The 12,617-nt window shown below is 33.6% G+C and overlaps 1 protein-coding gene across 1 annotated transcript; it reads right to left on the reverse strand.

The window, feature by feature from the left end:
- Positions 1-840: 840 nt before the first annotated feature.
- On the reverse strand, positions 841-8,332 carry LOC139497665 (M-phase inducer phosphatase 1-A-like). Its single transcript, XM_071285897.1, has 7 exons — positions 8,252-8,332; positions 7,657-7,785; positions 6,905-7,033; positions 4,458-4,556; positions 2,801-2,928; positions 2,076-2,193; positions 841-1,145 (listed from the first exon to the last, which is right to left on the reverse strand). Exons 1-7 carry the CDS (start codon positions 8,330-8,332, stop codon positions 981-983), a joined length of 849 nt encoding a protein of 282 aa, XP_071141998.1. The 3' UTR covers positions 841-980.
- Between the last annotated feature and the right edge of the window lie 4,285 nt (positions 8,333-12,617).

The raw sequence follows: 12,617 nt of genomic DNA on the forward strand, positions 1-12,617 counted from the left end.
ATTTTTGATATGCCTATGTGTACTAATATAAAATCTTATTGTCCCTTTTGTTTCTGGGATGAAGATATGGTATGATTGCCAATGAGACAACTCCACACAAGAGACCAAATGACACAGAAATTAACAATTATAGGTCACCACAAGGCCTCCAAAACAGTATAAAGCAATACGAAATTCATGTACCCAATGGTTAATTGCTGAACAAGATGTGTATTAAATCTTCTTTTTTTATATAAAATTGAGAATGGAAATGGGGAATGTCAAATGCCAAAGAGACAACAAGCCGACCATAGAGTAGACAACAGCCGAAGGCCACCAATGAGTCTTCAATGCAGCCAGAAACTCCAACACCCGGAGGCGTCCTTCAGCTGACCCCTAATTACAAATATGTATACTATTTCAGTGATAATGGATGTCATACTCAACTCCGAATTATACACAAGAAACTAAAATTAATAATCTGACTGACAAAGCTTAAGGCCAGAGGCTCCTAACTTGAGACAGGCGCAAAAATACGGCTTATATACATTGACACTTCCAATATCTTTTGCTACTGACAGAACATCTAGTGCCTGTTGCCTGGGCTGCGACAAACTCCGAAACAGTGGTGACATCTGGCGGGAAGTATGACCCGAACAATAACGCTGTATGGAGTTTGGGGCTGCGGATGACGATGTCTTAAGAACCAATGATTTTTTGACAGGTTACCTTCTCTGTGGTAGGATATCGTGGTACTCGTTCAAGCAAGAGCAACATAAATAAGTAAATTTAAGATTTTAATCGGTACCAGAAAGATTACTGTTTAATGCTTTCTATACATGACTAAATCATGTATTTATCTATAAAATCACGTGAAGTATTACAATTTTAATAAATAAACAATAGTATATTATAAGATTTCAACAAATAACAAAATAAATATAACAAATATAGCACTAAAATATTACTGATCAACAGTTAGAAAATGACACAGTATTATGTCAGCACATAGAAAATACGAGTTTTTGCGAAACAATGCAATGTTCCATCTTCTTTACATGTGAGCAGTTCCTTTTAAGGGTTGATGTCTTGGATCGAAAATGGCGTACGTCTTCTTTATACTCGTCGTGCAACATCGGAACATAGTCGATGGGTTCACAGAAATGCTGAAATAAAGATTAATCAGTTACTTATAACATAGTCAAATTCTTGTGTTGGATATTTTATAAGTTAACGATATGCTATTATAAATATTCTACATTATGAGTGAAGGGGCAGAGTTTATATGCTTATTCTAGTTTCATTTCAGTTATCTCTAACGTAAGCTGATACATGTATGACGCAAAGAGGTTTACAGCCAATTTCATTAAGTATGTAGCCAACGGTTATATCTTTGGTTAGCTTGCTTATTAGCTGAACCGTGAAGTCATTATAAGTTCAGGTATACTACCCTCCTTTCGAAGTAGCCTAGTCCAACAGACAGATATATTGGTTATCTGCTGGACTAGTCTACTCTTAAAGGAGAGTAGTTTACCTGATCCAACAATGACTTCACGGTTCAGTTAACAAGCAAGCTAACCAAAGGTATTACCTTTGGCCTCACATTCAATGAAATTGGCTGTAAATATATCTGAACCCAGTTGTGCAACTCTGAGTTTTTTCTGCATGTAAGAATTTAAAACTTTTAAATATTTAAAGTAATGTTCGGCATTTAATCCAGAAACTACAACTTGGCCCTGGTCTAAATTCCGATAACCAATTCAAATCGAATGCAAGCAATTAACATTACTGTCGAAGACAGCACACTTTAAATACATGTTAAAATTTCCAAAAGCCAAGAGGCTCCCACAGGGTACCCCCTCAGGTCGCAACATCGCTTTTAAATTTGCCGAGAGGTCGTTTTTAAGGGAAATGTACAGGTCGCAGGTCGTTTTTTCAAACACAGAGGACGGAAGTCGGTCTGAGGTCGGTTTTTTCCAAATTTTACAGGTCGCAGGTCGTTTTAGAAGGCCCTCAGGTCGGAAGTCGCCTCTAAAAAGCCCAGAGGTCGCAGGTCGTTTTTGACCCTGCGGGAGCCTCATAATAACAAGACATACCTTGTGAGTCTGATAGAAACATTTGTATCCTCCTTCAAGAAGGTATATCTCAGGGAAATGCAGCTGGGGATAATCTCTACCATGCATTTGTCGATCTTTGCTTCTCAAATATCTGCACCTATTGGTAAAAATGTGTCTACTGTTATAGTTAATACAGAAGAAAATGCTGAAAGAATAATTATTTGCATATATATATATATGGTCAACTCTGTTTTGCTTCTGTGTATTTCATTGATTCTGTGTATTTTTATTGCTTCTGTGTATTTTATTGCTTCTGTGCATTTTTATTGCTTCTGTGTATTTCATTGCTTCTGTGTATTTTTATTGCTTCTGTGTATTTTATTGCTTCTGTGCATTTTTATTGCTTCTGTGTATTTCATTGCTTCTGTGTATTTTATTGCTTCTTGTATTTGCTTTGCTGCATTTTTGTTGAATAAGTACAATTTTAGTTTCTTAAAAATCAAATTATAACACGAAATTTAAAAAAAATAAATATGCAGCCAATGAGACACCAGAGTAAAAATGTACTGACTGTAAGTCGTATGGCCGTTTACAATAAGACAAACCCATATCTAATAGTCGGCTATAAAACAAAGCTTCATAAAATGACGTATGATTTTATTAATAACGTTTGATTAGTTTTCCTTTGTTTCATTTGACAGTGAAATAAATAACAATTTCGATTACATCTTGTTTAAAATTATCAAATTCTCAGTAAAACTTACAATTTTGGTCCTCTTTTGGAGGAGAACTCGCAGTGAAAAATAATTATTTCATCAGTTGTATTTCCTCTTTGCAGTGTTTGTAAGAGCAGCTCATCTATATGCTCCTCGAGGTAACAATTTTCTGCATTCTGTTTAATGAAAGTAAATAGTCTAAAATATTATTGATTTCAATTATTTCATCCATGTCATACAAAAAAATGGTATAAACGACAATGCAATATTAGTATAAACCAATAAACAGATTCCTATAATGGTTTTCATTTTAATAGTTGATTTTTGCTGCAGAGGCAACACGAATCAACCGTTGTATTTTATTAAATTATTCAAAGGTAAAAAATCGACATGTACGTCGGTTTGCATACACCAATAAACACCTATATATTGTTTGCATATTAGAACTGGTTTGTTGGTCGTTTAGTTGTATTTAAAACAAAAACTATATAAAAAATCATCAAGTAAAAGTGCGAGCTACTGCCCATTTCGGTAAATAGGAAATTTTTGAGTAATGAATTAACAAGAGGCTGTCACAACGACAGCAAACCGGATTTATTAACATTTATTTGTGTCCTGGCAATATCACAAGAACCATTACTGATGAATGGTGAAAGTGAAAATCGTCAATATCAAATTTGACCTCCATTTTGTCATCAGTATCAACATATTAAAATTTGAAAAGCTTAGATTGAATGGTTCATGAGTAAATGCAACAACGTGAATGGAAACACCATTTTACGATCTTTCAAGAACCATAACTCCTGAACGGTAAAAGTCAAAATCGTCATTATTGAACTTGACCTCTATTTTGTCATCAGTAACAACATATTAAAATTTCAAAAGCTTTGGTTGAATGGTTCATGAGAAAATGCACAGACACGACGGGAAACACCATTTTTCAATCTTTCAAGAACCATAACTCCTGAACGGTAAAAGTCAAAATCGTCATTATTGAACTTGACCTCCATTTTGTCATCAGTAACAGCATATTAAAATTTCGGAAGCTTTGGTAGAACAGTTCATGCATAAATGCACGGACACGACTGGAAACTCCATTTTTCAATCTTTCAAGAACCATAACTCCTGAACGGTAAAAGTCAAAATCGTCATTATTGAACTTGACCTCCATTCTGTCATTAGTAACAACATATTAAAATTTGGGAAGCTTTGGTAGAACAGTTCATGCGTAAATGCACGGACAACTCCATTTTTCAATCTTTCAAGAACCATAACTCATGAACGGTAAAAGTCAAAATCGCCATTATTGAACTTGACCTTCGTATAGTTGTCAGTAATAACATATTAAAATTTTAAAAGCTTTGGTTGAACGGTTCATGAGTTAATGCACGGACAACATTTGATTGCCGCCCGCCCGCCCGCCGTACATCCCCAAATCAATAACCGACATTTTTGTCACAAAAATCCGGTTAAAAAACTCATCACACGGTATAGTTGAATTATATAAAACCTGAAACAAAACAAAAACAGAGTTAACGTGGTCGGGAAAGTGTTCATCCCAACAACAAAAAGACGCTAAGAAATTAAAGTACAGATCTGAGAGTACTCGCAGTTACTGAAAGGGTGATTCACAATAAAGGTGATTTTTCAATGTGTGCTATTCTTTTTACCGTAGAAACCAAAAATATATTGTTGTTTTACATACCTTAATGTGTCCACCATTAAACTCGTATGGGTATCTACAATCAATGACTCTATAAGAATTGATGCCACCATTGTATTTACCATTCAATAAGTCTTTCATCTAAAAAATGCAAACGTTTATGATGTCAGTTTAGAGCTTGTGTCAATTGAAAGTTCCGAAGAAAACAATTTGAAAGTATGTTTCGCAGAAAAAAATGATATATCTATCCCTGTGTCACGTGTGTATACAGTATGATACAACGCTTCGATGTGTAGTGTGGTTGTAGATAATGAAACAAGGCAATCGTCACAACTCGGCCGATTCCGTAAGGAGAGAAGCGAAGTCACCCGAGGATTGCCGATTGTGAAACAAGGGGTAAAATACGTCATTTGTCGATATTCCAAATATACGATGCTGATCCAAGGACACAGTTATCGTCCTTTGGTTTTCGTTGTCTCTCTCGTTGTCTAGTCCCTAGTGAGAACATGGATTTTTAATTTGAAACACTTTCCAAATTTATTTTTTAATATTTAATGGATGGAATATTTAGTAGGGGGATGAAATTAGATGTTAAAAAAATTGGGTGCTGAATCTTTATGTTAAGCAGTGATTAGGTCCAGTTCAAAAAGGTCAAATTTTATTACGCCTGCAGTTTTCAAACTGAATTTTAGACCCCCTTAGCACAGAATTGTCAATATTTTGAGTTAGAGCTGGTAGAAGTTTCTATAATAATGATATTATTTGTTCAACTAGTAGTACACTACACTGTAAAAATCTTTTTGAGATAAAGCAGGTGCGATTTTTTTTAATTTGAATTTATTGTCTAAAAGAAATGCACTACGAAATAACTGTGTTCTCGGGCCCAGGGCTTTCCATTGAAGCCGGTAGCCGGCGGAAATCCGCCGTTTGCGGTGGCTTCAAGTGCCGGCTACTTCACTGACAAAAATATAAATTCAAAAAGAAAATAATATCTTTTTCAAATGTTTACAGGCAGCCGAGAGACGTATTTTCGCAAAGTCGCGGTCACGATAAACAAGGGTGAAAAGTCAGTGTTTACCTTGGGCTAAATATAGTTAACATGAATTCAGGTCACTGATTGGTTGTCTATTTAAAGTCAGAATGCATCGTTTCTTTTCAAAGATAACAAGAGAGACGTTCCGGTGGTCATTGAATGATAACAATAGAGACGTTCCGAGGGTCATTAACTCGTTGGCTATTTTTACTTTTAAAACGTGAAGACAATCAGATAGGATGACAATCTTATGTTATGGAATAATATCAGTCAAATTAAAGAAAGTGTAGTAGATCATATTGTTCAGAATCTGGAAAACAGTATCTTTTGAAGTTCATTTTTCAAAGCCCACGTGGTGTTCAGAGAATCAAGGTCAAAAACGAAAGTAGAATATTGTCGACTCGACCTCAAATAAATAACATTTCCAAATGATTTATGTATCCGACTTATTGAACAGTTTACAAAAAAAAAAAGAGAAAATCAGAGGATATATTAATTTTCTGTCAATGCTTGAAAAATAATTGTATAATTTTAGTTACGCGTACCAGTCTTTAGAGAGAAAAGGGGGGTCATTTGTTTACAAATGCACGTAGTTCTGCAAAATAAATCGATCAAGATTTTTAACAAACCGGATTATTATATAAATAAATCTTTTTTAAAAGTAAATGATTTTAAGCATAAAAAAATGAAAATAAAAAACTATAACATAAAAAAAAAAAAAAATTCTTTGAGATTTTTTTTTTTTCTTTCTTTAATTTCATACATAAAAAATGGTCATTTGAAAGATGAAATTAGGTGCCAGGAGATTGCGAGAATGCAGGATTTTGTTCTATTTATGGCAGAGCTTCTGGGGGCCTTGAGCGGCCCCCAGACCCCCTGCCGTAAGGCACCAAGCTTACAGCTTGGTGGACGTCCGGCTTCGCCGAACGCATGTTACAGCCGCCTATAATTTTAATTCAGCCTTCTACTTCAATTTCAATGGAAAGCCCTGCGGGCCTGCTGTCTCTGTCAACGGCTGAATTGTATTGAATACCATATATTTTTACTGGCAACCAATTTTTATATACATGTTAACGTACATATGATTCATTCTCATTCTTTCTTCGTATATCTATTTCAAAAAGGTTGAGGCCAGGCTGCATCAATTTCAATAGTATTACTAATCAGTTCGATAAATAAGTAAAAACATGAGATTGTCTGCCTGAAAGCGGACAGCCCGACTCCTGATTTAAACTAAGAAAAAAAAATAGTTTTGATGTTGAGCCATTAGCCCACCAAACTAGTAACAGACAGAAGAAAACATTTTTTCATGAAGCAACTTTCAACGAAAGAAATTTAGTAACTATTGTAATCACTAGCCAGTCAACACTGAGGTTGTGAGTACGAACCCCGCTCATTCGGGTGCACAAAGTAGCGTTAAAACACCAACAATCAAATCAAATTCAACGAAACTTACTGTATCAGCTGTAATAGATTTCAAATCTCTGTGTTGACCAGCAACAGTCGGAAGACAATAAGGACGACTTCCATCCGCTATATACGTTTCTTCAGACAGTAAGTTGTCATCTGACTCTAATGGTGTATCCTAATAAATAGAGAAACGATAGTTACAGTTTGCACAAGTCGCACGTTTTAAAACACCATTGAACGATTTTACTACCCGATTCAACGATATAATTGATAGAGTTGCTATTGTCTGCATGGTTCCCCATGATAATACCGAACATTACTCTTTCAGTTATGAGCCATTATTATCTCGTATGGTCACCGTAAAAACGAGTATCCAATTATAGTCTAGTTGTGTCAATCAGATTTAATTGGAACATTGATAGGTATTTTTAAACCAGTTGTACTAAATTCAAATTTTACAGATTTAATGGTCATCTTCTTGTGAAATAATGTTAACTTTGTAAATCTATTTTTGATTTTGAAATTATCGTTAAAGATTAAACTGTTGCACACTGCGTTACTTTGCTATAAGAAGAATGTCAAGTGCTAACCAAACCCCGCGGGAATCCTTGCTCACCTGGCACTGCCGCAAAGAGGAGGCTGGGCAAGGATGACAGCAAACTTTGAAACAGCGGTTATGTCCTCTTTACTACGCTACGTTGATAGTTTAGCGAAGCAATATCACCACTGTTTCGGAGTTTGGAATGACAGGCCATAGGAATGCCAATCGTAAAACAATAAATGGAAATCACGACTTACTCCAAAAGACAAGTATCTTTTTAATGATCTGCTATGTTTCGAATCCTTTCGTCTCTTCTTGCATTCTTTTAATGGACTTGACGTCGACTTGCGTTTTAATCCCGTATTTTCAGCATTGTTATATTTTGCCTGCAAATAGATTCATTTTAATGTAATTAGAAGCATATCTATAGCATTTAATTTATAGGTCTTAGGATTTTAAACTTTTATTCAAATTTCTGATTTTATTGTTTTTAAAATTAAAAGAAAGAAAAATTGTATATAACTCCAACACAGATAGATACGTCATGTAAGATAAATAATGGTTTTATAAAGCCAATTCATTATATCTATAATAAAAGTACAAAACAACATCATAAGAAAGGATCAATACCCAGCATATACTTATATACAAATAAATTAAAACAGTAGTACTAAAGGAAAATGTTTTTAAACTCAAAGGCATAGTCATGTTTTACAAACTAATTAAATATGAACAAATAATTACAGTAAAAAAAATCGGAAAAAATTCAGTTAAAAGTACAGTAAAAATCGAATAGAAAGACTTGAAGAACAGACCAAATGAACACGATAAAGGAAAGAACAAAGCACTTACCTTTAAAATGCTGGCACTTTCTTGATCTAGACAACTAGATCCTCCGCTTATCGTAAGAGTACTAAAATCGGCCGACCACATTTTTTTCTGAACTGAAAAATCTGAATAAGGAAGAAATGGTAGAAAATTAGGTTTAAAAAAAAGTTAATGTAATTGAATGATTCCGAACGTTTATAGTAGGATAGTATAATTATTCTTGGAAAATTAATTAAAAAAAACTAAATTCAATGTACTCACAGCTTAGATTATTGTTGAATGATGCTAAAACTTATTTTTTATGAAACTTTATACACATTTATGTTAATTCTGATTATTGACACAAATCTTAACACAATTCAGTGCCTATCTTTTGGCTAAAATAAAACATATATTTTACAATATTGACATGTTAATTAATTTATCTGGTGACCAATCAAACATTAACCATCTGAACAATGTCATTTTCTTTTGATGAGGTTCTCTGATAGTGTCAAATTTAAAACTTTATCAGATTAAAATTAAGTGTGAAATTTAATATTTGATGTCAAAACACATATATGACAAGTAATTTGATTTCAATATTCTCACTTTCAATTAATTTCAATTTCAGGTACATTTAATTGCATGGACTCTTTTAATTCACGTTCTTGATTTTAACAACTCTGCAAATGGTTACTCAAATTATTCAAAATTAAGGGAAATAATTTCATGCATTATTTTACAATTAAAAAGCTAAGGAAATATAACAAAACTTATGCAAAGTTTAACATTAACATTTCATATTTTTTTGTGTGTGTATTCGTGTATAACATTATGTTTTGTTATATTACAATGTAATGTTTAGAAGTTATTAACTATTCGTATTAGATACATTATAAATATAAATATAAAATTAAATCAATGAAAAAATAAAAACTATTAAACAATTTCTCACTAAAATATAAATGAAAAATAATAAAAATAAAGATTAAATATTAACAAAAAAAAAAATGGCTAAATTATGATATGAAAATTGTAAAAAAGTTGTATAAAATTATTCTAAATTAATATATGGCGACCATATGAAAGCCATTGGCCCACACGGGCGTAAAGTGTAAATTATAATAATAAAAAAATGTTGATAATTTAAATACCTTAATATATGTAACTGTTCTTCAAAACATGTCAATGAACATAAATGACAGAATTATTTCTAAGTTTTAATTTTTATACATTTTTTACTTTAAAAGGTGTTGAAAGATTATATTTCTGCCAGATGGCAAAACGATTGATTTGTTAATATATACCCAAGCTAAACAGTTGTACTTAAAACAACAAGCCTTTGAAAACCGCATTAACCATGTTTATCTTTGCAGTTTTCTGGGCTTGGGTGATATGAACCTGTTACTTTTTGTTTTCATAAACCCAAGCTGAAAACTTCACAGCTGTCTATTCGACATCCCTTGTTTATATACAACAAAAAAAAATAATACCAGGAAACAAATATGTTATACAGCAACACACGACAACCACTGGATTACAGGCTTCTGACTTCGGGACAGAGCATTTAAGAATTATGTACATGTAATACGGACTGAATGTGCAGATGAGTTCAACAATCATACACAAATAAATATATCCCCTGTATATAATGATATTGCAAACATTATTCATGTTTCAAGTCAGCACAACTACTTGCTCCTATGGTAGAATTTTAAATAATGTACAAGGGTTTGTCACTGTAGAGACATTCAGTTATCGCGCTTTGTATGCAGAATAAAAAGTTTAACGTGGAACTGAGATACAATGTACAAGGTTTATCCATCCACGTAATAATTTTTGTACATAAACAGAAGAAGAATACTGTAAAAGATAATAAGAATATGTTTTTTTCTTATCTACACATAGACAATCGCCCATATCGATCGTATAACATTTTAATACATTGCCCCGCGTTAAGCATAGTTTTGAATAGTTCCATTTCATATACTAGTATTATGTTTTCAGAAGGCCCCGCCAAGCCCGTATAGCTTTAATAATTTGTTTTATACATTGATGACTGCACATGCTCTCCAAAACAACGATACACAATTTGCGAGTATGGTCTCGATGAAACGATGATAGTCCGTCGAAAGGGGACGATAAATGGCTGACCCGTGTTAAGAGAGAGTCATATCTCTTGCACGTAAAAGACACCCTTGTAGATTTTGAAAACGAGCAGGCTAATGCCGCTACAAGGCGACACTCGCACCCGCAAAGTCGAAAGGGATTAATATAAGTTGCAAAACTTGTTTCCCAATCCACTATAAAAAAATATGTTTAAATTAAAACAACGATAACACAACACATACACATATTTGAGTAGAAATAAACTAAGATCTTCTTGTTACTTGTAATTTCCGTGTTTTATAGGTGTAGGTAGCAATACACAGAAAAAAACTTAAATTTGACACTCATAGTTTTAACCACCCTCTTCCCCTTGCTTTGTGACAAATAAGGCTTAATGTTTTAGTTATGCATGTGCAGATATATGGAAACAGCATCTCCCATAGATTTGGAGTTCAATCTCTTTTTGGTATGTAATCATGGAAACAATCTGAAGTTATTTGATACAAAAACCTATTGTGTCGTACAAAAGAGAGGTGGTCAATGCCAAATAAAAACCGCAAAACTCATAAATACAAAATTGAAGATGAGGGACCGACAAAATCATTGAATTATTTATACCAATATGCTTGCTAACTGAACCGTGAAGTCCTTATTAAGATAGCTACATTTATACTGCCCTCCTTTAAGAGTAGAGTAGTCCGACAGATAACCAGTCTTACTATCTGTCTGTTGGACTAAGCTACTTCGAAAGGAAGGAAGTACACCTTACATAATAATGACTTCACGTTTCAGCTAACAAGCAAGCTAACCAAAGATATTACTTTTACCTACACACTCGATGCTATCGGCTGTAATAATATATTGGTATATATATATATATATCGATTAACTCCATAAGAAGTTTGAAAAAAGTCATGCCAATATAAATCTTTAAACAAACATTTGGAACCCTGCTTTTATTTGATTCGGCAACTCCAACTCTTAGAAATGCTTCATCATTCATATAGTATAGATCGATTACCTTATTCGTAGTGAATACAGTGGATCAAAACTATAAAGGAGCAACCATATAACTTCAAAGGTGAAAAGGGAAAAGGGGGGGGGGCATTTTTTTTGTTGGAGTTAGAAATGCTATCAAACTAATTAATTTCTTTTAAAATTTAACACTGAAAGGTATGGGGAAATTTTGGATTCAAAATGGTTTTTTTTTGTCCTCTAGAATATTTTTTAAGAAAAAAAACATAAGTCAAATGGTCGGTCCCTAAATGAATTAATCTACCAATTATCAAACATGACTGTTTTTTTTACAAATTGTGGTATTTCAAGACATGACAATTTGCATATCCAATCACAAACATGATATATAGTGAGTGGGTGTTGAAAAAAAAGAAGAAATAAAACACATTCTCATAAATTTTAAATGAACCCTATAGAGTATAACCTCATCATAGATTACCAAGATTAAAATTGTGTACGCCAGACACGCGTGTCATCTACAAAAGACTCACCAGTGACGCTCGAGTCAAATAAGTTATAAAGGCAAAATAAAGCACGAAGAATGACATGATGCTCTCTCACTAAATAATTCAAAATTTGGACACTTTTGTTGAACGTATCTATGTCATCGAACTTCAGAGAACGGTTAACATAGATAGAGTTATTTCTGTCTCACATAGCAATTGACACGAAGGGTCGATTATAAACAAAACTTTCAGACAGAATAGATAATTTCAGTTCCCAATTGGGAACTTTCCAGTTCTATAAAGCAACATTCCAGCAGAGCTTGCATACGGAGTATTTATCTCCAAGTTGAGACGATATTCCAGGACTTTTTCCTACCATGATTTCCTTGATAGAGAGTTACTGCCTACATGAAAAATAAGCCTATAGTTCCAAGTTGTGAAGTTTATATCATCCTGCCATTTGTATATTCTACGGACACCATCATGAGTTGGTTGACCGTTATTGAATATCGGTTTCATCGATGATCGCGGATACTTTCCAAATGTCATGAATACAATGCCGTCCCCTTTTCCCGAATGTGACCTACCGACTTAGACTTATTAAAACATGTGTACTATCATGAGCAACACGACGGGTGCCATATGGGGAGACTATCTGCTTACCATTCCAGAGCACCTGAGATCACCCCCAGTTTTTGTTTGGGACGTGTACCCCAGTCTTTAGGTTTCTATGTTGTGTTTTGTATACAGTTATTTGTCTGTTTGTCTTTTTGTCTTTTAGTCTTGGCGTTGGCAGTTCACTAGTGGCTTATGATATTGAATAACCCTTTGATATC

Source organism: Mytilus edulis, chromosome 12 (genome assembly GCF_963676685.1).
Source record: "Mytilus edulis chromosome 12, xbMytEdul2.2, whole genome shotgun sequence".
NCBI lineage: Eukaryota > Metazoa > Mollusca > Bivalvia > Mytilida > Mytilidae > Mytilus > Mytilus edulis.